We start from the raw sequence: 27,426 nt of genomic DNA, 5'->3' as shown, positions 1-27,426 counted from the left end.
ACCATTTCTATTCATTGCTTATCTATGGAGAAATGTTGTACCAAAAAGAGTAACATTTCTCCGCTTCACAAAAAGAGCAAAGAGACCTAAAAAGGAGAAATATTAATAGAAAGTTGGTCTCCTCCATGCATTTCCTTGTGTTTAATCCACATGAGTAAGTATTTTTTCAATTTGCGACTATCTGCATCAGTGCCATGGAAAGAACACATCTGTAGTTTCGCCTATCTATTGGTTATCTGTTTCTCACTGTCAAATGAGGTGAATCATTGCCAGATTTTTTCCTTTGAGCAGGCAACTGATGCACTTTTGTATACATGAGCATTGCTGTGCTGTGAAGCCTCTTTCTGTCCCATCTCGTGCAGTTCCTCTTTCCTTCCATCTTACCTAGGGGCATTTCAAACTTAAAATGCATCTCTCTCAGACCTGTAACTGGCTTGAACATTAATTACTGCTCCAAAGTCACAGGATTCCTGCTGCAGCTGGTGATGGAAGCCAGGAAACCTGGCTGGCTGCTCTTCACCTTTACTTTGATAGGCTTGCTGGGATTCCCACAGTATGGCAGCACCTGTGCCACGTAAGTGCTGAGAACATGATGTTGAATGTGGTGATAATTTGAGCTTATTTTCACCAGGCTAGGCTTCCAAATAGTAGTAAACTTCAAGTCAAGGTGTTAATGAAGTTGTCACTGTCTTTACTGAAGTTACACCCAGAATAACTACCTTTATCAATACATTGTGAGGTTTCTTGCTCAAATACTGCAGGGATCATCTGGTTCTGGTAACAATCGTTTTCACTTGCTGATTAACAGCAAAATCTAAATGGTTGATTTTTTGGCTAGAATATCACTCTTTCATTCATTTCTTTTGAAGACGCATTCAAGAGGCAGATAGATATCAGCTGAGCCCAGATTTTCAACTGTGCCATCTATATTTGAAAATCTTGTTCCATGCTGAAGATCCTTGACAAAAAAGAAAGGATTCAGGCAGGACCAAACGACATTTAACTCTAGCAGTACATTGCTCCAATAGGGTAGTTCCTAGTTAGAGACTGCAGTACATTTCACACCCTGATAATGTTTAAAAATACATGGATAATTTTAAAGGAAAAAAAGAAAAGGAAACGTTTTCATTATCTGTTAGAATTATTTTCTTCATTGTCAAAAGCTTTCTGAAACCAAATAAAATTTAGGAGAGGCAGCTGCTGTCCTTTATTGCTTTGTTCAACAGTGCTGTAGGATCAGTACAAGAATGGACAAAATGAAAACCTACCTGTGCTCCTTAAAGATTACTGTCAGTGAGGATTCTGCTGGCATACCTGTACAGAAAAACTCGCTGGGCCTGGAACAATGAATCTTCTCAGATCTTCTTAAGTATTTCTGTAGGGCTTCCGCTTTTCCATTTTTTATTTTAAAGAACATTATGAGAACAGAAAAAATACCTTTTCTTTCATAGCTGGGTGTGAAGTCATAGCATCTTTCCAAGTTTTTCACTGCTTTCTCTGGATAGATCTCCAAATATTTCAGCCCAGTTTTTGGTTTGGGTGGGGTTTTTTGGGTAGTTTTTGTTTTGTTCTTTAGCTTGTTAATAGCTACTTTGCTTTCTCCAGGGTTATCTCTTCTTAGCAAAATATAAGGATCTTCCACTTCATCTGTTGTCAAACTCAGTTTCTAAGGGTAGCCTGTCATGCAGCATGGGCATGGTCCAAGAAGCTTGTCCATTCTGCAGGGGCTATTAGAATACTTTCACTTTTGTTCTCCAGCCCAGCATAGGCAAGACTGTGGCTGAGATTCACCTTTTGGCTCTCATTCCCTATGCCCGTTTACCAAAACACCCTTCTTCCACTGGGTGCTTCATTTGTGCAGCACCATGACAGAGCTGGCTCTGAGCTTCAGTGGCCTGAATTAAAGAATCTAATTAAAGAATACAGGCCAGACAATTATTAATCCTCCCACTTTGGGGGAATGAGCTAGGCGTGGGGGCCAAGTATGAAATAAACAGCCTCGCCCCTGTCACGGGAATGAAGATGAGATTGCACCAACCTCATCCTCAGCACATGCCCTGCTCCAGACAGTGTAGGAAGACAACGCAACTAAGAAGATAGCCAAAATTTCCAAATTCAGTAGTTTACATCAGCTTTTACCATGTTCGTCTTCTGTTTACTCTTTTTCTTTAGAAATGTTACTAACAGAGAGTTGAGGTATTAGACCTTGAACTGTATTTACAAATAATGAAGCCATTTCTCTTTGGCTTTTCCAGCCACACCAATTCAATGGGTTCCGTGGTGGTTTTAGTTGACTGTGTTGATATACCATATGGGACAAACTGAGTTTTGGGAAACAAAGACTGTTGTTTTGTTTGGTTCCAAAGTTAATATAAATTAAAGGGCTGCACATCAAAGCCTGCCGTGGAGAAACCAACATAGTCTGACTTTCTTCACAGTATGAGAGACTAGTCCATCTAGGTGAGGTTCAAAACCTTTGTGAATGTGGAACACAATTTTTTCCCCATGTTTAAGCTTTCACTTCCATTTCTTATGCGAGAATAAATAATAGACTGGTCTTATGAATTTTAATGAGCACACACTCCAACAAAACAAACAACTTTCTAAAATTATATTTACTTTAGGGGTATACTCTGCTGGGCAAACAGTTCAGCTCATACCAGGAATCATTAAATAGTCATATCTAAGTCTGAAATAATGCAACAGACCATGTCTGTTATCCAGGCTTTTAAAAAGACAGGGCAAGCCAAGAAGGAGGGGGGGGGGGGGGGGCAGGGCGAGGAACAAAAAAAAGAAAGAAAAGAGAGAGAGCGATTGAGCTCTGTGTTTCTAGCATGAAACATCTGTATTTTATCTCATGTACCAGATGATGAAATTACTTTGGAAGCCAGGAGACACACTAGTGTAAGCTTGATTCACCAAGTGAATACATATACCCTTTCAACTGGATTAGACATTTTGCAAGTTATGGTGAGGTCTTCATCTTGTCTGATCACTGCACATACGACTCCCAAAAAAGTTGTTCGTACCTCAGTTATATGACTTAGTCTACCACGTTCTTCTGAAAAGTACAAAAGGAAAAAAATGGGTATGGAATGAGGCCTGTTTCTGATGCAAACTCAAAACAGAATATATGCTTCTTTACATGCAGATAATACATGCTGTAGTAAATTGCACAGCTAAATAGCAGCTGGTTCTGTTTACTATTGCATACCACCCCCAATAATAAGAGCAACCTCCCACAAGCAGCCATTGATCAACTGCATCCATCCTGCTTATTTTCCTAAACACAGAGTAAAACAAAAACAGTAATAAGAGTACTGGTTGAGAGAAAACAATAACTCGGGCTTTAAAAGGATTATTTAAAAGGACCTTTACACAGCTATGCAGATAAAGGTTTGAGAATATGGAAGAGAGGAAAAAAAGGAATGGGGTGGGTAGAAGACAGTAGAGAAATCAGCAGCAAGGGAGAGTAGGTCATAGTCTTCCAAATGTGAAAATGTTATGTATGACATTTAGAGTGCAGGATTAGAGCATCATGGGAAGAGTAAGGAGACCTTTTTAAGCATCACCCATATGTGAAATTTCAGGTTGCTAGAGGCAAGCAAAAACGATTCATTATCCCATATGTTCTTAGCCATGCCAATTTCATATTCTAGCTATTTGTTTGTGAAGTAATCCTATGGTTGTAACAAGGTAACTAGGTTGGGAATTAATGGTTATTGGGGATTGTGATTTACTTCTCAGCACTCTTATAGTTTCCTTAAATTTACAGTTCACATAAGTCTTCAAAATGGGATAGGTCTAGTATTTTATTACCTAAGTATATTGTTTTCATTATGCTTTACCATGTCTATGTAATTGTAATTACTTCATGGAGATAGGTAACCTGTTCTGATGTTTTTATTCATTACTGTACCAGTTTTGCAAGGTCAGCACCATGTGCAGAATAAATTCTAACAAACTAAGTTACAACTCAACTGGATCACGTTCAAATCAAATCTCACTACCCACAGTAAATGCTAGACAGGTCACATTCTAAAAGGAATACTCTTGCAGTTACAAACAGCCATGGCACTTCATTTCCTTCTGCATTCCTCACTGCAGCAATTGTGCCATGGTCCAACAATAAAATACTGTAAAATTACTCTTCTTGTAGAAGTCAATGTCTAGAAGATTAGGGTATTACAAATGTACCCAGGGAAATACTTTGATAGCAACTTAAAAATGCAAGTTTTTAAGTCCCGCTTTTACTCATAGAACAGCATGAATAAATAAGATTTAAAATGAAGAAAACAAACCATCTTTTATCAGTCTGAACACTTACTGCTTGCACTACCTGGCACAAAGAGCCATCGCGCATAAGGAGCAGTTAGAGAGAGAAAGATCGACAGCACAAAGGGGATGAGTATATACTAGCAAGAACTCTTATAAGGCAGTTGTGTGTTTAAATGAAATTAAGGAGGGACTATAAGGAATGCTATTATGTTTAAAGGCATGTCTCTTTAGATACGGCTGTATCTCTGCTCATACGTCCTCAGGTTTTGTACAGGGTTTCCTGTCCTTTTTTTTTTTTTTAATAAACTCTACGTTTTCCAGAACAAGTGGTCAGCATGTGAAGAGGACCAGACTTCTTTCCACATGGACCTATGGTTTTTACACTGAATATTTTTGAAGACATGTTTAATTACTCTCTAAAATAAGACTGAAAAATTCTGGGAGCTCAAAGTAAGATCACTTAAGCAAAAAGAACAGAAATATGGGGACATTGTGTTAAATGGAGCTAAATTTTCACTCATTTTTTCCTTAACTCAGTTCAGGGTCACAATTAAAGTCTTACATTACTAGGTTTCAAGAAAATCTGCCGTTGTCTCATTTATGTTGCATAACCTCAAATGAGAAAAGAACATAGAAAAAAATATCTTTTCCAGTCTTCCCCCACTCTTCCAGTTAGATAATCCCTTGAATAAACCGAATGGGTAAAAGCACTATGGTAGCTTCAGAGCTACAGTAAACCTTAGCTCAAGAAGCAGCACAGCACAGTTCAGTTTCTAGAAAGGAATAGGAGAGACTTAGCTGGGTGTTTGTCAAAGTTGTTACTCATTCTGACAACGACACAAGAATCAACATGACATTGAGTCAGATTCTGACCTGAAGAGAGTTTAAATAGAAGGCATTTTCATCGGTGGGGGGAGGGGGGGAGGGAAGAAAAAAAAAAAAAACAAACAACCAAATCTGAAAAACAAAACAACCAAGAAAGAATATAAGCATAAGGATAAAAATAGCTCAAGTAGGTCTGAAAAGGTCATATGCTTTGACCTTTAAAAAAGAAGAGTAGAACAATATAATAACATACAGTGGTTTTTCAGAATCAGTGTCCCACTTTTAGGATACGGGTAGTTTACAACTCTACATTGTAGATTTATGGCTTCTACATTCACAACTTTAATTTCACAACTTTAACCGTAAGAGCTACAGACTGAAATTTTAAAGGAAAGCTTGTTGGATTCTCAAGTACAGAATGGCATCCTTTAGAGGTAAGTAAAATACAGCCCAACAGCTAAAACCTGTAATTTCCAAGCTTTCCATTTATCATTACTGGAAGGACCAAGGAAATACATGTTGCATGACCATTTTTCAGCTCTGTAAGGCTATTCTTTGGAAAGCTCTGGTTACATTACTGCAAGTAGTGTGCACAGGTTTCTGTAAACAAATCTTTTGAATCACATTTGCCCATTTGGGAAACTTCTTACTATGCAAGAAAATCACATTTAAAACCTTGATATTATTTTAAACATGGGGGGGTTGGGGGGTGGGGAGTGTGCATGCATGCGAGCTATTTATTAAATTAAAACCTATTTCCAGTCAGTAAGAGCTTTATCACAGGAAAAACTCATTTTAACCGTCCAGAATTAACAAAAAAAAATTAAAAATAATTATAAAATTTCTTCTGTCAGTGCTAAAGTTGAGACATTTAAACGCCTATATTTGACTGAAAAGTTAAAGATTGTCTCCCGTGCCAATTATCAGAAGCCCAATTGCTTGTGTACATTCCCCTCTGGTGGAGACTAACAAATATTACAGAAAACAACAAAAGCTGCCAAAGGGGCAAGGATTAAATGGAAATAAATAGTACTTCATCGAAAAAGATCTTTATTTTTAATTGTAAGGCTTGAATAGTTTTGAAACAATGAGCTTGTCTGAACATTCTTCAGCAGTAGTCAACAACTTCTTTGCTTAACCTTACCTTTCTGCTATTTATTTTTTATATTACACCAACTCCCTTGCCAGAATCAAGGTCTGTTTCCCCTGGCAACACATACTTCAGTAATATTTCTGGCTTTCTTCTTCACACACATCAGCGGTATTAAATTACAACACTTAAGACTACCCAGTAGGGATTTTAAAAAATTAAAACACAGACCAGAGTAAGGTAGCTGGATGCAAAGCTGCTGAAAAGGGAAATGAAAATTTGTATTATTTGCTACAAATTTAGAAAAAGGTCAATGACATTTTTAGTGGGAAAATCAGAACTCTGCCTTGACAAATTCTGAAGGTTTATCAAAGCAGCTGATGGAGGAACAGAGAATGTGCAACTGCAAGCAGACATCAGGCACAGATGGTCTTTCTTTCACCCAAGGTTCTAGAGGTGAGGTGAAAAATATTAATTAAAAACTATATGGCTGTGCAAGATATCATCAATTAGTCAATGTTCTTTTTCAGAGAGTGTCAAATGACTAGCATCTAAAATGGAAAAATCTTAGGATCTGCAGGCCAGCGGGGATCTTCTCTCCAGAGCAAAAAAAGAGAGAAGGTCTGCATATTTAAGGATAACAGAATAGAAAATCTATTAATATCAAACATTCAGCTTTCCCAGAGTATTCCTTAAACTCTTACAGATGACATCAAGAAGGACACTCTTTAAGGATTTGACCAATTGTGAAGAGTCAGGAAAAAACATGAAGCTAAGGAATAATCTCTCAAAAAAAAATCCTGTGACAGTGAATTTCTGCATCTCACAAGAGTCAGCAATGGTCACCAGCAAATTACTTTGAGCATTATTTGGATAACCAAACTGGAAATGCTTGTGTGCTATATTGTTAGGTGCATCTAGAGCCTTAAGAGGGATGCAAACTGCCCTGTACGCTCAGAGGCACTTAAATGGACTAGAATCCTCTTGGAACAGCATGTTGTAGCCTGAAATATGGAAAACAGGTCTTCAGCAGGGGAAAAAAAGCCATGGAAAATACGTCAGCATGAGACAGAAAGGATATAAACGCACAGAATCTGCTGTTGCAGAAAGCCTTACAAGATATTCACCTTCACACACTTTAAAGGGCTAAGAAAAGCAGAACAAAATGCTGATTGTCCTCAAGAAGGATGAAACTTACAGGAAGATAAAAACAGTGTTTTAAAATTAGGTTGTAACTCTAGCTCTTCACTCCCTACACTATACAATTATTGATCTATATGTAAATATATAACTTAAGCATATGTAATAGAAAGTACAGAGCCTAATCAGGATTTTTCAAGAAATCTCCTTTCACCCAAAATATTCATTGAATCTGACAAATGCCTCCCCAACAGCCACAGCACTGAGGCCCCAGTTATACTGTTGGTACCAGAAGATGAGGCATTTCATTGATGCTTTAGGTAGCACTGAACTCACTTCACACACTGAGGTGTCCTTTTGCCTCTCCAGTCTTTTGTTAATACCTGCCCTTGTGCTGTGCCCCTACCCCTGCAACTTCAGATATTATTTCACAGTAATTCCCTTCCCCTCCACCCTTTGGGCTCCTGATGCTTATACATCACTTCCACTTTTTCTTCTTCCACATGCCAGGGACTCTGTACCTTCCTCACTCTTTCATGTCTTTCCAAAGAGCTTTTCCAGAAGTTTTCACTTTTGCATACTGATTATTACCTGATACTATACACCTTACCTTCAGCTATGGTCAATATGAAGTCACAAAGGTAGCACAGCCTTCCTGTGTGCTCAGACCCAGGGATTTATGTCAGCAGTTTAACAGTGCTTAAGGCAGCACATCGCAACATTCAGTTTCAAACTTTTTCTACTGCCAGAAGACCTCTGTGCCTTTGGAGTTGAAAATTGTCTTCAGATGGTACTTACTGAAGTACTGTCCTGGTCCCACCTCTCTTGGTCCTTCGTAGGTCTCTGACTCACCATGGCCACCAACACTTTTGGCTACTATAGCCAACACTAAACCTATCTGATGTCTTGCGGGGTATACACAAGGGTATACAATTCATACATTAGCCTCTGACTGGGGAGACGCAGTCTCCAGTCTGGACTGTCACAACCCATGCTCACCCTGACAGTGTGCAGCTTTCTTCTGTAACATACATTATCCTGTGGATCCTATGGCCTGTGCCTGTACTCTGTAAACGCTCTTGGGCCCTTGTTCAGGGAAGGGTGCTGCAGCCAGAAGGGTGGTGACAAGGAAAACTCTCCTCATCTCCTGCTGTATCTGGACCTGCTTTATACTGTGCCAGTTACCAGCAAGAGCTGCAACACTACAGGCTTTCACTACCCTGTGCAAGTAGTATTCACATGTAGTCCTGGTAAAGAATGACTAAACATGTCCTTGCTGAGTGTCCTACTGCTAAACAGCCAGCTGTGATCTGCTGTGCTGTCCCTGGACCCCTCTGAGTCATTCAGGGACAGTATATTGAGAGGTGTTTTTTTTAATGCAGAGAGTTTTAAAGACGTTCTAAGCTGCTGGTCAGCTGCAGGTCAGCTGTGAGTCAGATGTGGGAGTGACACACCCTTACAGACCGTTTCCTAGGCATATTGAATGTGGACCTAACTTACTTCACTAAGATAGCTATGGCTCAGCTGATTCAGCAGTACAGTTATAAATAATAATTATTATTAATATTTTTATTATTATTATGCTGCCTTCTGCCCTGTGCCATGTTATGTACGCTCTTACTTTTCTGCCGAGTGCCTCTCTGCTTAGTAAAATGTGCGCCTGTGGGAAAGGGATCTACATAATTTTCCTTTTCTCCTCTCTTTTTGCTTGAAGCATTTGCTTTCATGACTTTTATTCAAAATGTCAACATTTTTAACTACCTTGCCATAACAAGCAGAACAAAAAAGGTGTAGTGATATGCTGCATGTGGCTAATGGATACTGTCAGTCAGTCCATCAACTTATAGAAATCATACATATTTAATTGGCAGGATGAGACAGATGTGCTAACTGAGGTGCAAAGCTCAATCTGCAACCAACTTCTGATTCATTCTTTAAGGTTACTGTCTTCTCTCTGCTGGTCCACAACTACTTTTTCATCAAACGTGTTTACCCACTTTTGTAATGCTTGGATCAAAATACAGAGCTGCATGCTGGGATGTGTCACGCTGCATGACACTTTCTCTATATTAAGTATGATCCCCAAATCTCCTCATCATTTTGGAGCTGAGTAACACACTGAATAAAGTCCATTCAAAGCATAACCAAAGTCAGTTTTCCACAGCCATAAAACCTCATTTGACAAACATCAGACTCTTCCTTTTGGAGGGAAATAGCAGGCAATATAGCAGGCAATAGCTTTGAGGAGAACTACTTAACAGATCTTCTCTCCAAACACTCATTTCTCTCTCCTTTCTATGCAGTTTTCCCCCTTAGTTACAGGGTAATGATGTTCTGCAACCAGCTAGCACAAGATCCCTATATTACCTCACTACACCTAGTCCTCCAAATGTACATACTTTCTAGCTCTTCCTGTATGTAATCTATTAGGATTACAGATCTGGATTTGGCTCTGGAGCAAATCTCAGGATATCTTACTGAATCTCAGGATAACGTTTATATTTTCCTTTATTACAACTCTTAACTTCCCATTTCAGAGAGTGGAACTGAACACAATCATCAAGTTCTTGAACTTTGTGAATTCCAAAAATTCACAGAGGTACACTTTCTAAACTTAGAAAAAACAATACGAAATGGCCCTCCTAAAGGGAGGAGAAATAAACAAAAACAAGCTGTAAAACAGCAAAAAAAGGGTATTTTTTTTCCTTTCATCCCAGATGCAAAGCAAAAATTGCAGTCCTGTGACCCTTCATGTAGGACCTGTGAGAAATCTGCTGAAATATGTACTTCATGTCCAGAAGGTAAGAGACTTCAACTTCTTTGGGTAATTTTTGCAGAAGGCTAAAATATTCTCTATCCTACACACTTCCAGGGAATATTTTTGTCAGTAGTCACTAGAAATTTCTTTGACAGCTTAAAGCATAGTCAGGTAATCAGATAATTGCCAGATGAAGTCAGGCATCAGCTAGGAATTAAGCACATTCTCTTGGCAATACAGGTAAAAAAATCATTAGCTGGATGTTGTTCCTTTTCTTTCTTTTCAATGCAGGAATTACTGAATTGGAATTTATGCAGGAAGATACCTTAGATTTCAGAGAAGGTTGAGCAAACTACTTTGGGAAATGGCTTAAAGAATATTTTATTCATGGGGTTTTTTAAGTATCAAAAAGTTAAATTGTGAGGAAGTCGAAAGTTTTTTTATAGACATTCAAGTCAAGAATCTTTCAAATATATTTCTAACTGATGCCTTTCCCCACCTGGGTTGCTCTTTTGCCAGGAAAATTTCTTATCAACAATAGCTGTGTTTCTCTGTGCCCTCAAAAAACTTTCGGCAATGTTGCAAGTGGAAAGTGTGAAATGTGCATGGACGGCTGTGAGGTGTGCTTCGACCACTGGCACTGTCAGAAGTGTCAGGCTGACCAGGCCCGGCTGCTTTTCATCCACAAAGGCAGATGTTTACAGGAATGTCCTGAGTAAGTAACTCCTGTTGGATGGCTGTTTTTTATTTTTTCACTGTGCTCCTTCTCTTTAAACTTCAGATCCATTACAAACCTTTCAAGGGAGACCTTAATGTAAGCTACCAGAAACTATCACAAGGTAAAAGCAATTTTCAGCTGGCCTGAATAAACAGCATTTTCTCTTGCTTAGAGAAAAAGTGAAAAATCAAAAGTGAAAATAGACATGAAATCCTATGACAGATGGTACAGCTCCCATTGACTTCAATAGGACCATTGTACTTCAGGATGGTTCTTTATGTTGACCGAAAATAAGCCTCTAGTCATCCTCTTAACTTGTTCCTTCCTCAAAGTAGTACAGAGCAGGGGCATGAACTCAGAAATGGGAATCAGACTCCTGATATGGAAATGCAGTGCCTAGTGATATGTTTCTTTCCTTGGCTTACCTTCTTTACTTTTTCCTATAATAAACAGAACTCAGGAAGAAAGATTCCCATTTGACTGCAATGGATATTAGATCAGACACTTGAGCAGATCAGGTCCTCCTGTTTCTCTGCTTTTTTTATCAGCATTCATCATACCTGTACATACACATAAAATCTGTGCTATGCGGTATGAAGACCTTGCTTGATTAACCTTTTTCTTTAGAAAAATGTGCAGATCCTGCTTTTCTTACGATTAAGTAGAAATTGTCTGGCAGTACTTTCCTGCTAACTTTGTGAAATAAGTCCATAAGGGCCAGTGGAACAGATTCTGATCATCAAATATCAGAGTAAATGCAAAGTAACTCACTAAAGCCTACTCCAGCCCAGAAACAACTTAATACCAGAAATTGTGGTATACAAGCAAAGATAAAGTTTTGGCATTAAAATGTTGGTTCTCAGTACTCATTCCCCACAGTTATCCCTCACAAGATCAACATAACAAATCTAAACCTTTTCATGTATCACTAGTCTTTTCAGCTGTTATTATCCCTCTTTTTTTCCAAATTCCAAACTACAAATAATGGTTTCCCAGACATCATTCAGCAAAATCCACCAGAGTTAAACTCTGGCTTCAGCCTCTGAGGCAAAGTTCTTAAGGCATAACTACTCTCCACTGGAACAGAGGATAATATGAGAGTTTTTTAGGGTTTTTGAGCTTTGGGACATGCTGTAGGGTATGGAAAAGGTTGACTTGCTGCACTGGTAATTTCTGGCACAGGATTTTGAAAAACTGGGCCAGCTGAGTACTCAGGACAGAAACAAGAGAAGACAGGACTGTAAGAAACAGATGTAGGATTATGACAAAGGTTGGGAGAAAAAAAGAAGAGGAGGATAGATGGTAGTCACAGCTCTTATCTTTTTTCTAACCTTGCTCCTAATGCATCTCCTCAGCCTTTCTTTCAAAAGATCATCTCCAAGAAGGAAAAGAGAAGTACTCCTCTACAGGGAAGAATAAGCTTGTTAATGTGAAGTACGTGTTCTGGGACTACTTTCTATGCCAACTTCTTCCTTAGTTTTCATCAATGGCCGTATGCATATGAGTTAACAATCATCTCAAAATGTGGACTTGCTTGTCTATTAACCTTCTAACATTTTGATTTTGAATTTAGGCAGATTGGATTGCATCTAGCCTCTCCTTTTATCTCTTTTCTCCTGAAATATAGGTGCAATTTTTTACTATATTTTCTTTATGAATGATTGTCCCAGCTGTGGTTGTCTATGGTTGTTCTCGCACCAGATACCAGTAAAACATGCTCCTACTTCACCGTCTCTAGCTTGTTGTCACGAAACGGAGGTACTACTTAAGCATCCTGGGTTGGTTGGGTTTTTTTAATCCCAGGCCTCCTTATTCTTCCCAGCCTTCACGCTTCCAGGGTTTTCTACTCTCTTTCTCCCCTCTAGGGCCACTGAGGCTGTACTTCTCTGTCTTTCCTTGTTAGCACTGTTGAGGGTCAGCTGTGCAAGACTAGAGATCACATCTTTCTTTTCCCAAACATTACACATCTTTCTATCTAATGTAAGGGGCAAATCAAGAAATGAGCAAAAAAGTCCAGCACCCTTTAGACAGTAGGCACAAGAACAAAGGAAGGCCAGACTCTCTTCACAGCACTAACCATGCACATTTTCTGCTTGAAGGCGCAGGGGGTGTAAGTGGTGGATGGGCAACAAATTGAGTGAGAAACCTGTTTGAACCAGTGAAATGTGTGTGCTGGGAAAGTCTCATATATATACTCATAATTCTTATAGCTTGGACTGTTTGACAGCTATATATTGACCAGCACTTTGTGTTTGTTTTCATTTGATAGGGGATATTTTAATGATTCTGAGACTTGCAAGGAATGCAGCGGATCCTGTAAGACATGCATGGGAAGTGCAACCAAATGCCTATCCTGTAAAAGTCCTTTGCTTCTGGAGCAATGGAAATGTAAACCTACCTGTTCAGAGAACCATTTTGCCTCTGAAGGAATCTGCAGACACTGCCCTGAAATGTGTCAGGAGTGCATTCACAATCAAACATGCAAAGGTATTATCAAGAACCGGTCTTGACTTGGCTAAAATCCATCCAGACCTGTCTATAGATAGATTGACAGAAACAAAGGTCTGAAAATAAATTCTGTAAAGAGCAAAAATAAATTTTAAAAACAGGTAGACAGATATCTTTGCTAATCTCTAAGAGAGAGGATAAGCATTCAGTGCTTCATGATGAGACTCAGCCTAAACTGTTAATCTGTAAATATTTCCCATCACTTCACTTCTTGTCCTTTGGAGATTCCTACTGGTTTGATTCTATTTCTGACCTAGCGTATCCATGCCTAAACACTTGCATACATATTTACACCAATATGAAATACATAATGTTACTTTCTAGTTTGGTTGACGAGTTTACTTCTCTTTACCATTCTTGCAAATGACTACTCATGGTAGAGAATTATAACTGTAATGAAACATACTAGGAAAGCCTTGAACATCCTGGTGAGTCTAAATGCCCCCACAAAAATTCCCAGGATAGTTAAAATTGAGAAAGCCATTCCAGAAACAAATATGGGTGAAACAGAAAAAAAACCACCAAACCCACAACAAAGCCATTAAACCAGGTATTCATAATAAAATTAGCAGCTGAATCCCAGCTCTGTGAAAAGACATTCATAAGATGATAGAAGCATTTAGGTTGGAAAAGACCTTTAAGATCATCCAGTCCAGCCATTAAACCAGGACTGCCAAGGCCACCACTAAACCATGTCCCTAAGTGCCACATCTATGCGTTTTTTAAATACTTCCAGGGTCAGTCACTCAACCACTTCCCTGGGCAGCCTGTTCCAGTGCTTGACCACTCTTTCAGTGAAGAAATTTTTCCTAATATCCAATCTAAACCTCCCACGGCACAACCTGAGGCCGTTTCCTCTCATCCTGTCACTTGTTGCTTGGGAGATGAGACTAACACACACCTGCCTACAACCTCCTTTCAGGTAGCTGCAGGGTGCGATAAGGTTTCCCCTCAGCCTCCTTTTCTCCAGGCTAAACAGCCCCAGCTCCTTCAGCCACTCCTCATAAGACCTGCTCTCCAGACCCTGCACCAGCTTTGTTGCCCTTCTCTGGCCACGCTCCAGCACCTCCATGTCCCTCTTGCAGTGAGGGGCCCAAACCTGAACACAGCGTTCGAGGTGCGGCCTCACCAGTGCCCAGGACAGGGGGACCATCGCTGCCCTGGTCCTGCTGGCCACACTGTGTCTGGTACCAGCCAGGGTGCTGCTGGCCGCCTTGGCCACCTGGGCACACTGCTGGCTCACGCTCAGCCGGCTGTGGACCAGCACCCCCAGGCCCTTTCCCACCAGGCCCTTTCCAGCCGCTCTGCCCCAGCCTGTAGCGCTGTGTGGGGCTGCTGTGACCCAAGGGCAGGACCCGGCACTGAGCCCTGTTGAACCTCACAGGAATGGCCTCGGTCCGTCGCTCCAGCCTGCCCAGGTCCCTCTGCACAGCCTGCCTGCCCTAAGGACAGCAGCACTGACCAGTTTGGTGTTCATATATTCCAGTCAGACTGGATTTTATTTTAATACTAAACCAAACAAAACTCCAGATATGGATACCCCTGATTTTGCAGGAAGTTCATAATGCAGATAGAGTATCTCAGCAGAAGCCCACCTATACACAGTGGCAGCATGGTTTGGTTAGTATCCACAAAGCTGAACAGGTGACTTTGCTTCCCATTCCCTTGATGTAACACAGAAGATGCTGTGTCAGGGTTGGGCCATTATGGGCAGTTTGGAGGGGAAAGAGTTGAAAAAGAAAGTGTTGCCTTCCCAGACTGTCCTCTTACCTGCTGTTCTGACTGTCACTACAGGATTTAGAATTCGCTAGGATGCCTTCACTCCCTGATTTACAGAGGTCAGAATTTGCTGCTCATTTGCCTACCTGTTGTTTGGTGTCCCCTGTAGAGTGCATGGACGAGTTCTTCCTGCATGAGGGGAGGTGTGTGGAGGACTGCCCTTCACACTTCTACGCTGAAGACAAGCACTGCTTTCCCTGCCACACAGACTGCAAGGACTGTGCCGGGCCAGACTCAGATGACTGCACTGCGTGCACCACCGACTTCTTTGTCCTCTACAGTGGCATGTGTTTTGAAGAGTGCCCTGAAGGGACTTATTATGAAGAAACCACTGAAGACTGCCAAGGTTGACAGCTGTTTTTTTTCCCAGAATGGTATTTACAAGTGGGTCTGATTAAAGACTATCCCAAAAGGGCCTACATGTGCCGTCTAGTGTCACTATCGGTTCCTGGAAATGGAGGAGATAGCTGGTGCACAAAAACAACAAGGCATACCTTAGAACAGCAAAAATTGGCAAAAGATGAGAGAGAGGTAGAAAAGCTAGGTGTGCTTAATGTTATGGGCAGCCACTCTGGTAAAGTGCTAGGTATTGCTGGAGACAGTATGTTGAAAAACGCTGCTCAGTAAAAGCAGTGCCAGGGCAAAGGATACCTAAGGAATTGCCTGCATAAGGTTGAAAATAGTAAAATGTTTGACCATGCAGAAGCAGAGCTATCGCTCTGTTTCCCTCAGCCTCCCTTCCTGAAATGATGGCTGCTCCTTGCAAAATTAAAGCGGAAATAATAATCTGAAATGCAACAAGAAATGGTGACGTTCCTACTGTTTGTCCATTTCAGCATGCAACAGGACATGTCAGACTTGCTCTTCTTCCACTGCCTGCCTTACTTGCAGAAATGGCCTGATGCTGAACCATGATGGGCACTGTGTGGCATCTGGATACTGTTCTCACACTGAGTACTACGTTGAGAAAACTCAGACCTGCAAGCCTTGTCATAAGAAATGCTTCCACTGCTCAGGACCCAGTGAACATGAGTGTCTTAGCTGTGAGAATAACCACTATCTTCTCAGTAAGTATCTTGCTCCTGCTTCTAGATTTTATTCTCCACTGGAATCATGAAATAGGCAAGTTTATGTCACATTTATGGAACACATAGAGCTGCTTCAGCCAATCTACATGTTGCAAAGTAGACCTGATGAATAGATAACTTGTGCAGAGATAATTACTTCTGCAGGACTACCTGGAAATCTTTGTGAGACTGGGCTTGCCACTTACTGGGGCCTAAGCAGGACTTCTAAGTAGCAACAAACTCCATGGCTAAGCAAAACTCATGTGTTTCATTTACTTGGTATGTCTCGCTCCTGTTGTTTCCTATAAGTGACTTAAAAAGACAAGAGGAATATCCTTAGCTTTCTTTTTTTTCTTTTTTTTAAAATACATACATGAAGAGCTAACATTTTCATATTGGCTTGTTTAATCCCTGAAGGGATCTGATGAGCAAAGAAATACCTAAGCAGAGCTGTGAGAAAGTTGTTCATGGATCACTACGTCAGTATCCAGTGGATGGCTGAGGTGCAAAACTACTTTTCTGACTTTGGAGCAAAACACTGTATTGTCTCAGAAAAAAATCAGTAAAAAGTATAAAATCCCAGAACTTACACTTTGCATGCTTGCATATTCTTGAAAAAGAAGGGAAAAAAAAGAAAAAAAAAAAAAAAGAAAAAAAATTATAAATTCATTGGGAGGAAAAATTACTAAAATGATCTCATATGCAGAAATACCTAAAGTGAGTTTGAATTAAAACTCGGTCTGAGCTTTTTGAGTCTAATTCTGATGCAGATTTTTAATTCTTAAATTTCTGATGTCTTGCATCAGACCTGTCTTTTTTATCATCATATTCAACTGCTTTGCACCATTTACAATTGCTAAAGTGGATGCAAGTATGTAAATAAAAATCCTGGAGTGGAAAAAAAATTGCAAGAGAAATAAAAGCAAGTATCTTCCTTTGCCCAGTTGCAACTCACGCAGCAAAACTGTAAAGACAAGCTAGATAATTAGTACAAGCTACTAATGAGTAATCACTGCTCTCTAAGCTTGGTATACTTGCAGTTAGTTGCATCAATCCTAACTTCTCATTTAGGATTCCTATTCTAATGACCTTCTGAAATGTCAGTGAAAAGTGGGATATACCTGGTATATTTGGCAACATTACAGGCATTTATTCCCATAAGATAAAGCAGCAGCCACAGAGGGGTAAAAACCAATGAACAAGTATCATTAAATCTCAGATTTAACATCAGATTTGTCTTATACACAGAACGCAATGAGGCTGTTGCTTAGAGTGAAACTCGAGGAAAATGGCAGTGCAGATAGAAAGTTTCCTGTTTACTATTTCTTCTTTTGTATGTTATAAAAGAAATCACAGCTGCTGTTCAGTATTATGTATTATCATTTATATTTCCCAAAAATAAAAAATTATCTGTTCTAAAGAGCCTGCTAACACACATAAACCACAGAAGTGAGGACTAATGTATTGACAAGACATAGAAGAAACAGAAAATAGTTACTATATCCCAATATTCTCTTTTTTTGTTCTGGTACACATTTTTACAGCAGCATCTCCTGTTAGAGAATTTGCTCGAGCACAGCTGTTATGAGATGTTTTTTAGCAGCAAATATTGAATATGATGTGTTATTCTGCATTGTTGTCTCTGCAGATACAACCTGTGTTGAAACATGCCCAGATGGGTATTATGTTGACCATGATAAGGGACAATGTTCCCCATGCCACAGCGCTTGTGTCACTTGCACTGGAAAACACAGCTCACAGTGCCTTTCCTGCAAACCAGGCTGGTACAGACAAGGAAAAGCATGCGTAAACCAGTGTCCACCAGGGTAAGGTCCAAAGTCTTTAGCAAAGAGCTACATCACAGAGAGAGCTTTGAGAAATTAGATCACTCTTTCCTATTCTACTTCAGAGTGAAACAGAACTGAATTTTATTTTCAGGTGAAAAAATCTTATGTTGTCCCAGTACAGAGGTGGTGGAAAACCTCCCCTCACAGCAGCAAACTGTAAAGTTGGTGCCTGCACTGGGACCAGCCTGATGTGGTGTGGTCATTCTTACACTCCAAGGATGCTCTTAGGTTATGTTTATACAGAACAGTATGAAGCAGAACAAGTAAGTTATCTGTTCATCAGCTTGAGCATAGGAAGCAATGTAACTTCCCTCAAGCACCCTTGCAGCCTCCACTTAACCTGAGGTTCAGATGAGGTTACTTTTGTTTTGCATTGAGTGAATATTCATAACAGATCATAATAGAATCAACCATTAAAACACGTTTCAACTGAAGACTCATAAAAATCTAGACAGCAGCTTCATTAACATGAGTCCACTGACTTTCAAAATGTGAATTCAGTGTGCTCTTGTATATATGCCTCAGAAATTCAAATTTGGGAAGTGGACCTATGATTTCTGATTCAGATCCATTTAATTTTGCAGTACAATATGATCACACTGTCTGTTAAATTGAGTTATCATCCCATTAAATTAGAAATCTGTAATGACCACATCTAAACAAAACTACAGTGCAGCAATTCTCCTTTTTCCCTGACAGCACAACTTAGGTGAGCACTGTTCTTCTGCTGATATCCTTTGGCTAAGCCTGTTTGTGCACTGAAAAGAAACATGAATTTTCTGCATTTCCATCTGACAGCAGGTCATCAAGGAGCAGTGGAGGAATTTAGTGCTTACCCAGCATCTCCAGGATATCTCTTGCAGAGCCAAAACAGAGTTGAGGTTTTCTGAGCCTTGCTTATTTATATACTTACTTTGTGTCTGAATTCATCCTGGATTTTGGAAAGCCTGGCTTTTATATACCCTCATTTTACAAAGTCTTGCTTTATAGCTGCATTCCAATGGCCAGGGGGAATTAAAGGAAATTCATTCTGTTTTCACGGAGATTACAAATGTTTACTGTGATCACATCAATATCAATTTTATACATCGATGTGATCACAGTAAAAGCTAAGGATGAAGGATGCTTTGGTTTTCCTGTCACCACCAGGCTTTATGCAAAGCCATGACTATCTGAACTGTTTCAGGTATTTTGCACAAAACTCCACTGGATCATGTGAGAGATGCCACAAGGGCTGTAAGGAGTGTATGGGGCCTCAACCCACAGATTGCCTTTTCTGTGATACATATTTCTACCTGTTGCGCTCCAAGAATGAATGCGTTATCTCTTGTCCAGAGTATTACTACGAAAGCAAAGACAACATCTGTGAAAGATGCCACCCTTCCTGCCAGACTTGTGAAGGTAAAAGCATATGCTCCACTTCAACCAAAAAGGATTAAGGAAACACCTGCAATCTCTATTTTTTTCTTTTTTTCACTCTTCGCTCCAAGATTTGGAAACACTTCACAAAGAGACATACCATGTACATCACTACCAACCTGTCCATAACCTAAGTAGTTGCAGTGGGTGGTGCAGACCTCCCCAGGGGCTGCCAGGTTCTCCCTGGCCCTGGGTGAGTTGCTGCACTGGCTGCTTCATGCTGCCAACTTACTTTTAGAGGACTGATTGATCAAGATCAAAGCAAGGATATGAATTCCTGACAGCTCCCCGCAGGGCTGCCTCCAGTTACAGAGCACAAGTGTAAAGGCAGCTGCTCATGGGGAGGGCTGCGAGCAAGTCCCAGTGCCAAGTCAGTGAAGGGAAATAAATGGACAATGGTAGTTAATTTCCCGTCAGCCAGGCCTCTCACAAAGGTTCTCATCAACTTCAAAAAAAGGGATCTTGCTTATAGAGCTGGACCTCATTTCTCACACAAACACTGAATAATGACTGAATACTACCTCGTTCTTTGAGCTGTCCTACTATACATTACTCTGTGAAAGCCAAGGAACCTAAATCCAACCACGTCTTTATAGTCTGCAAAGGAAAGAGTACAACAGTCACAAAGCATAACTTTAGGGTGAGAAACAAAAAAAAAAAAAAAAGTATTTTTCAAATTTAACTTTGAGACACCACTTCTTTTGTTCTGTGAGACACTTATGTATTCAGTTTCTTCCTTTTCCTAATTCATTCAGTTCTGAAGCAAGCAGTGCTAACCCTCTTGGACCCATCTGAACGGCATAGCAGATAGCTAACAGCTGCCACTCTGCAGCTTAGACCACACCGTATTGTAACACAGAGAATTTGTTTTGGATAGCGGATATACTGGATAGCACAGATGAATAATTGCAACGTTACAAGTTTTAAAATCTTGAAAATAACTCTTACAGTGAAGCCACGTTCAAAAATTATTAAAATAAAATTGTATAACAACATTATAACAAATGACAAATATTTTGGCTTGGATTTGGGACAAAAAGATAGCCATCTTAATTTACAGATTACTCCATTGATTTTTACTTTTATTTGAGATAAATACTCCAGGACAGAATTTCTATCATAATTACAAAGACACTAAGATGAAACACAAGCCAGTCCTTCTAAACAGCAAAACTGTAGGTGTTCTGAAATGCATATGCATTGCTGATGTATGAGAAAAGAAGTGTTGTGGTATCTCTTGTTTCTCAAGAGCAGGAAGGCAAACGCTGCACTGCTCAGAAAACTCACATAGTAAATTTGCTGGCTTATAGAAAGCTGCTGACTTCAAATGTTCAACTGCTGCTAACCTGAGTTACTTGCATTTCCTTTTGCTTCATTTTAGAAAGTGGCAGAAAATGCTTAGTTGCAGGGAAATAGACAGTTCACTTTAAGATGTAGGACAAACCCTTCACTTCAGTGTTTCACAGAAATACTGCATGTAGCATCTGTCTTCAAAAAAAAGTCTCCAACACACAAAGTGGATATGATGCTCTGTTGGCACCTAGTGAAGAATTGTTTTCCTATGCAACTAAAGAATTTATTTTGCTATTCAAACATAAACATACCTTAATGCATTGTGGTTTGAAAACAGTTAGCTAGCAGGCCTAGTAAGTATTGGTTTTGTGAAGGAGAGGATTTGGTCAAGGTTCCCCACAATTATGTGTCAGGGCTTCCCTATACAACTGATTCCCAAATCAGCTTTTCATGAATACCAAAACACATAAGAAATAAATTTTGTGGGCACATAAAACCTCAGGATCAGGCCCAAGCTCTTTCTCAACCTCCAGCCTCCTCAAGCTGAACTCATGCTGATGCTTGCCATTGACAAATGCCCTTTTCTTTGGCGGCAGTGGTAAGCATAATTTTTAAAGGAAGCTGAATGACAATTTTTCCAGTTTTAATATTATTTTTCTTTCTAGGAAAAGGAGCATTCAGCTGCACATCTTGTGTATGGAGCTACAGTTTATTAGGCGGAATGTGCAACTCAGACTGTTTTGTAGGTGAATACAAAGTCCAGGAGACACAAGGACAAGAGGTACCTATTTGTAGGCATTTTTTCCTGTGATTTGTATGCTCAACTTTAACTTCTGAACACAATACAAACAACACAGAAAGCTCTTCTCTGAGTTTTCAAGGCTGCTTATCTTTAAATGTGCTTAGTTTTTTCTTCATCTGGCAGAGGAAGCACAGTTTCTTTTTCTGAGGGTGTCTACTATAGGGTAACTCGCTACCAGTAAATATAAAGGCCCAACTTTACCAACAATGATACCAAAGCCACGTGAATAAAATCAGCTGTATTAGTAATACAGCATTTTTTTTCTTCCAGTATAACTAAGATTTCCACACAGATTTCTGCTGCATTGTTTGTGAGAAATCACATGACATTCCTGATTGACAGCTCTGCTGGCAGAAATCTCTAGAGGAGCAACAGACTTAAGATAACAGAACTGTTTATTTAGTAGAGCAGGACCACAATTAGGTTTGGGTCTGTGCCACATGTCTGGGCATCCAGCTTCCAGATTTCCACACCAACTGCCTTCCAAAGCTGTTTATTCAAGAATACAGCAGCAAGGCAAGCCAGCTGGCCTGAGATGCTGCATACCCTTGAGTCTCTGGCCTGGAATACCCCCTTTTCAGTGCCGACTTATAACTGCGAGCCCAAGAAAACAACCCAAGAGCTGGGAACCACAGAGATCTGCAGTTCTTCGCAAGAGCTTTGACCCCGAGAAACTGGACTTCCCACTACGAGCCTCCCATCTTGCCCAGGTTCTCTGATTCAGGACAAGGAACCTCGCAGGTCAGACAGTGATGATGAAATTAGTTTCCAGATCCTCACAGTGGATATGGTGTCCTGGTCCCATGGCAGAAAAATAGCAAATTTTGCCCAATAGGCCAGAAACTGTGAACACTGGAAGCCTTGAAATACCTAAGCTCAAAGCATTCTGCAGGTATGCAGAATGTGACAAATGTAGATGTGACAATGATGATCACTGGTAGTCTTCGTACACAGAGGCTCCCAGGAGCCTATCTGGAATTTGAGAAGCATGTCTGAATCTAAGTTGTTTCTGTAAAATCGAAGCAACACAATCTAATAAAAATCCTGTTTGCTAGAAAATTTCCAGCCAGCTTTATTCTTTATTTCTGCTCCTTCCCAATTTAGAAAGGAAATTGTTTCTCTCCGCTGCCTTTTTCCCACAGTATTTCATGTTGCTTCTCCCATGTCAGTTACTTTTAGTGATACTCTTGAATACATTTCATAAAGGCCACTTTACCATCATTACTACCAAAGGTCTGGTAGCATGGGACTAGCAAAACAAAAACACACTTCCTGGCCAGAAAGAGCTTACAGTCTGAATGATTTTTATCTCACTACCTACCTAGGTGAGATCTCTAAGCTCCTACAACGCTTCCCGCCCCCCACCCCACCCACACACACACACAAGCAGATCACTGAGAAGCCAGGAAATATGAACCAAATTTTAGTTTTCCTACTCTGTCCTGTACTTTGCCGTGACACCCGTGATGCCCAGAGATGACTACCCAGAGATTAAATGACAGGACAGAACTGCCAGGTCAGGTCCAAGGAATCCAAAATGAAAGGTGTGTTGCTTGTGTTCTGTGTCTGAAGGAGATTGAGCCCAAGTGTGAAAGATGTGACAGCTCGTGCACAGAGTGCAAGGGACCTGGGCCCCTCAACTGCACAGTCTGCCCAGCCAGCATGCAGCTGTACCTGGAGGAAAGCCGCTGCCTGCCCTGCTGCAGTGACTCTGACCCGGCAAGCACCCCAGAGTGCTGTGACTGCAGTGAAACACAAGGTAGGACAATGCTGCAGAGCAGTAATGGTGCTGAAGGGCTTTATGACTGACTAGGTTGACATTTAAAAAATCAAAAGGGGAACAGAGCAAAAATGTGCTCCTGAGCTGAAGGCACACAGTCGTTTCTGCTGCTGGATCACCAGAATAGGAAGAGCTTTACAAAAAATAACAGCAATCACGACTGATGCGGGAGGCAGCACCTTCTTTCACCCACAGCTATTGTGTTAAATGGCAGGCATTTCATAAACCAGGTGCCTGGGAAGTGCTTAGTTCAATGGATAGCCATCTGAATGATTGCATTTTAAGCTTAGCACATCAAAATGTATTTGTGTGCCTGTTAGCTTTTCTGCCTCTTTCTGATTATTTACAATCTAAAGAAGCACAGCTATCCCAGCAACCTTGCTTTCACCCTTACACCGTCACAGCTACAAGAACACAGTTGTGGTACTAGAAGAGTAAGGTATTTAGTTGAATGCATTTAAAAATGTAAGCTGCTGTACTACATTTTTTTTAAGACAAATACCCCCTGCCCCCTGCCATACACAGACACACAAGCTCATTTAATTTTATTTTTTTTTAACTGCTATTGTAGATGACTGTGTGTTACGGACCACTGTACCACCCGAGAGCAAAAGCAAAACTCCTTTATTTGTTATTACCTGCATTTTGCTTTTCCTTGTCATTGGAGCCATTGTATTTATCTGGAGAAAATCACAAGCCAAAACCAAGGCTGTCAATAAAGGTGGGTATGAAAAGTTGACAAATCACTCGAAAACCTTTCCTTCCTATGTGAGCAACTACCACAAGAGTCCAAGCTACCAGGAAGATCAAGTAATTGAGTATAGAGATCGAGATACTGAAGATGATGACGAAGAAGATGACATTGTATATATGGGCCAGGATGGCACAGTCTATCGCAAATTTAAATATGGACTTTTGGAGGATGATGAGGAAGATGAGCTTGAATATGATGACGAAAGTTATTCATTTAGATAACTCTTCACTAATTTATGAATTTCTGCTTTGTTGCTTTTCCTATTAAATGCAGCAATTTAGTTAAGTACATTTAGTTACTTTTTAGCATGCTGAGCTCAACATTTTAGCTAACAGTCATTGTGAGAGCAGAATGGTTTCTAAACACAATTTTTCCTGAAGTTATACAAAAATCCTTACTATGCTTTTAAGTAGCAGTCCAGACTTGTTAAGAGATTACATTTCTGTGCATTTGTGTGGAGAGTAAATCCTTTCCCAATAATGTATTTTTGTGCATTATAACTAATACAAACTCTGCTTCAAACCATGCACACACACTTATTGAGAACCTTGCCAATCACTACAAGAAATGTGCAGATATGAAAGTTAGTTGTATTTATCTACCTGATGAATGACACTGGGATAGGGTGCCAGTAGTTTACTGCCTGTGATCACAGCTACTCAGCAATTCATAACAGAACAGGCAAGCTTGCTGACTTTACCCAGATATTCTTTGTTGGTATCACCTGGTGCATCTATGTTCCTCAAAGCCAACACAATTCCTCCTTATAATCTTATAGCATATTTCCCTGTGAAATTGTGCATCTATGACATGATGTTATAAGAATTCTGATTGTAACTCTACTCCAGGTAACAATATTGTATTTATAGTTTGTATGAAACATAACTAAGATATTTTACATATCAACCTCTGATTAATCTTTACTGTGGTGTTTGTCAATCTGTATGCACACAAATGTCTGGATTTACTGCAAAGGGAAATATAGTCTGTAAGCCCACAAAAGGACTTCTTTTGTCTTTTTAACTACCTTCTCAATGATTTAAAACACTGAACATTTATTCAAGCAGCTTTTCCATTTCTGTTGTAAATGGCTCAGTATATTCAGACAATGACAAATGGAATAATTAGCACTTAGTTGGTAACGTAACTTAAAGGAATACAGCAATGTGATCTTTCTATTATTATTACAGGAATATAACATCATGCTAAAGTAAAGGATGCTTTTTATGGCCATTTGTTGTGAAAGAATAAATTCTTTGCAGCAAAATGTCTCAAAAATGCTGTTATTTCTCAGGTTTCATTCACTCTTTTAGTTCCTTTAGATTTCCAGTAAGAAGTTGCTCTAGAACTATAAATCAATTAATTTGGTGTCTACAAAGGAATTGTGTGAAAATACCTGATTTTTATAGCTCAATGCCTCAGTGCAATTTTTTGTATTAAGTATTCCTAAGGACCTCAGGACAGTTCTGTCTGTATGTTTAAAGAAGTTTTATAGAGAAGTTTATTGCTTCCACTTTAAATTTTAGACTTTTAACCATTGCACCTTCAGTAACAGCAAGGCATTAAAAGTCATGTGACTTCACAAAAGCCAAAACAAGGACCTACATTTATCAAAAGTTATATGACAGCAAGGTACTTCAGAAAGGTGCAAGTCATCTGTCACTTTAACTCAAATTCTGCTCTGGAAGTTCTGAAAAAATAGAAGAGTGAAAAATCAGTTTGAATGGACATACTGAAACAAAGAGGCTGTGTTATCTTGCTCTCCTAAACTTGTTTGGATTACCAATATAGTTCATTATTTTTATTAATGGCTTATAACACAACTGTAAGAATTTGCTTTGACCTGAAATCTCTCCTCACATTTCAGAGGCTTAATTCTAGCTGTGTCTAAGTAGTCTGAAACCACTGTGACAGATGTAATGAGAATTTTGTTTATGGGCTCTCAGACTGACTTCATCATCATTTTATGAACAGTCTCCTACACTTAAAGTTAACCTGAAAGTTAAACAAAAAATGCAAATAAGTACTCATTTTGGAAAGCCTGTTCCTTAAATTTTGTCTAAATTTGTGCAAGTCAGACTGAGACAAATTTGCATTTTTAAGTACACATCCAAAGAAACCCCAAAACCAACCAACAACAACAAAAAACACCAAAAAACCCACCTGCAAATTCTTCTCAAATGCCAATTTTTTTTAGAAATTCTTTGTTGTGATTTGGGCACACCATTTCAACCACATTCAACTGCATATTCTTTTGCTTCTGATTCTTCATACTCTGCAGTCTGGCACTTTCCTTCTGGTTTTCCAAGCTTGTCACATGCAGTCAGGGATCTTCGATGTCAAAAGCAGAGGTGAACTTCCTTGCAGCACTAAAGCTGCACAGGCAGTGCTAAGACACCATTTGTTACAAGAGAAGCAGTACTGGTATATTCCCTTCACTCAAATAAGCAGTGCTTTTTGGGAGGGATTCAAATGGCTGCTCAAATGATAAGCCTGTTATGAAGAGGCAGGAGCGTGCATGCAGCAGCATGCATGATACTGTGCTGCATGGGTAGGGTGACAAGTTGCATGCCTTACAAAATGGCAGATAACTGCCTTGAAGGTAACCAGTCTTCTTAGGAAAGCAGTAAATAACTGATGAATCAAGCTAAAAGGATATGATATGAGGAAGAGGACTGCATTCAAGCTTACTGTTTTTTTTAAAGGGGAAGTTTCAAAATTATGGTCAAGGAGACCCAAACTTAGTGACCCACAGAGCCATACCACTTTTACAGCATTCACAATTAAAACTCACTACTAAGAGTCCACACAGAGACCAAGAAAAATTAAGTTTAGCAGTTAATTGGCACAAGAGGAATCCTTCATGAGTCACTCACACTTCTAAAGAAATTTCATGGAAAACAAAGGACAACCAAGGGAGTCAGTAACATTTTATAGACTTCTAGGGTCTAAGCCCTTGACACTCTGTCCTGAAAAAAGTGTACAGAAATTCAAATCCACATTTGTTCAGTTGCACAATTCCTTAGTTGACACAAAGCCAATTCTTCTCCTTTCTCCTGACTTCTCCTCCACCCACCATAGTGAGAAAATGTCCCAAAGGAAACAAGCATCTTTCAAAAACAAAGCTTCTGTGGGATCTCTTCCATTCAACTCTTCCCTAATTTTCTTTATCAGCCTCAAATCCTGTTATCTTTGGCAAATTTCTCTCACCAACTTGCTTCTCAAGCTTTTGTCCATCTTAAGGCCCCTCGTTCCCCCTGCACCTCTTACTTTGCTACTCTTTTTCATGCATGGAGTTTCCAAAGCCCTTCAGTCTTCACCAATTACTTGTATTTTCTCTATCCTCCTGGGGAATGCCCTCTCATTGT

The 27,426-nt window shown here is 39.8% G+C and overlaps 1 protein-coding gene across 1 annotated transcript in view; it reads left to right on the top strand.

Moving 5' to 3' along the window:
- Window positions 1-25,285, top strand: part of PCSK5 (proprotein convertase subtilisin/kexin type 5) — a 247,686-nt gene extending 222,401 nt beyond the window's left edge. Inside the window, exons 28-37 of the mRNA XM_027811983.2 lie at window positions 10,051-10,134; window positions 10,611-10,806; window positions 13,079-13,296; window positions 15,206-15,442; window positions 15,933-16,163; window positions 17,812-17,989; window positions 19,197-19,411; window positions 21,388-21,503; window positions 23,097-23,283; window positions 23,876-25,285. Coding sequence (XP_027667784.1) covers window positions 10,051-10,134; window positions 10,611-10,806; window positions 13,079-13,296; window positions 15,206-15,442; window positions 15,933-16,163; window positions 17,812-17,989; window positions 19,197-19,411; window positions 21,388-21,503; window positions 23,097-23,283; window positions 23,876-24,279 — 2,066 coding nt within the window. The 3' untranslated portion in view covers window positions 24,280-25,285. The remainder of the gene's footprint in view (window positions 1-10,050; window positions 10,135-10,610; window positions 10,807-13,078; window positions 13,297-15,205; window positions 15,443-15,932; window positions 16,164-17,811; window positions 17,990-19,196; window positions 19,412-21,387; window positions 21,504-23,096; window positions 23,284-23,875) is intronic.
- The last annotated feature ends 2,141 nt before the right edge of the window (window positions 25,286-27,426 follow it).

The sequence above is a fragment of the Falco cherrug genome, chromosome Z, assembly GCF_023634085.1.
Source record: "Falco cherrug isolate bFalChe1 chromosome Z, bFalChe1.pri, whole genome shotgun sequence".
In the NCBI taxonomy this organism is placed as follows: Eukaryota; Metazoa; Chordata; class Aves; order Falconiformes; family Falconidae; genus Falco; species Falco cherrug.
This window is presented reverse-complemented; position numbering and strand designations above follow the sequence as displayed.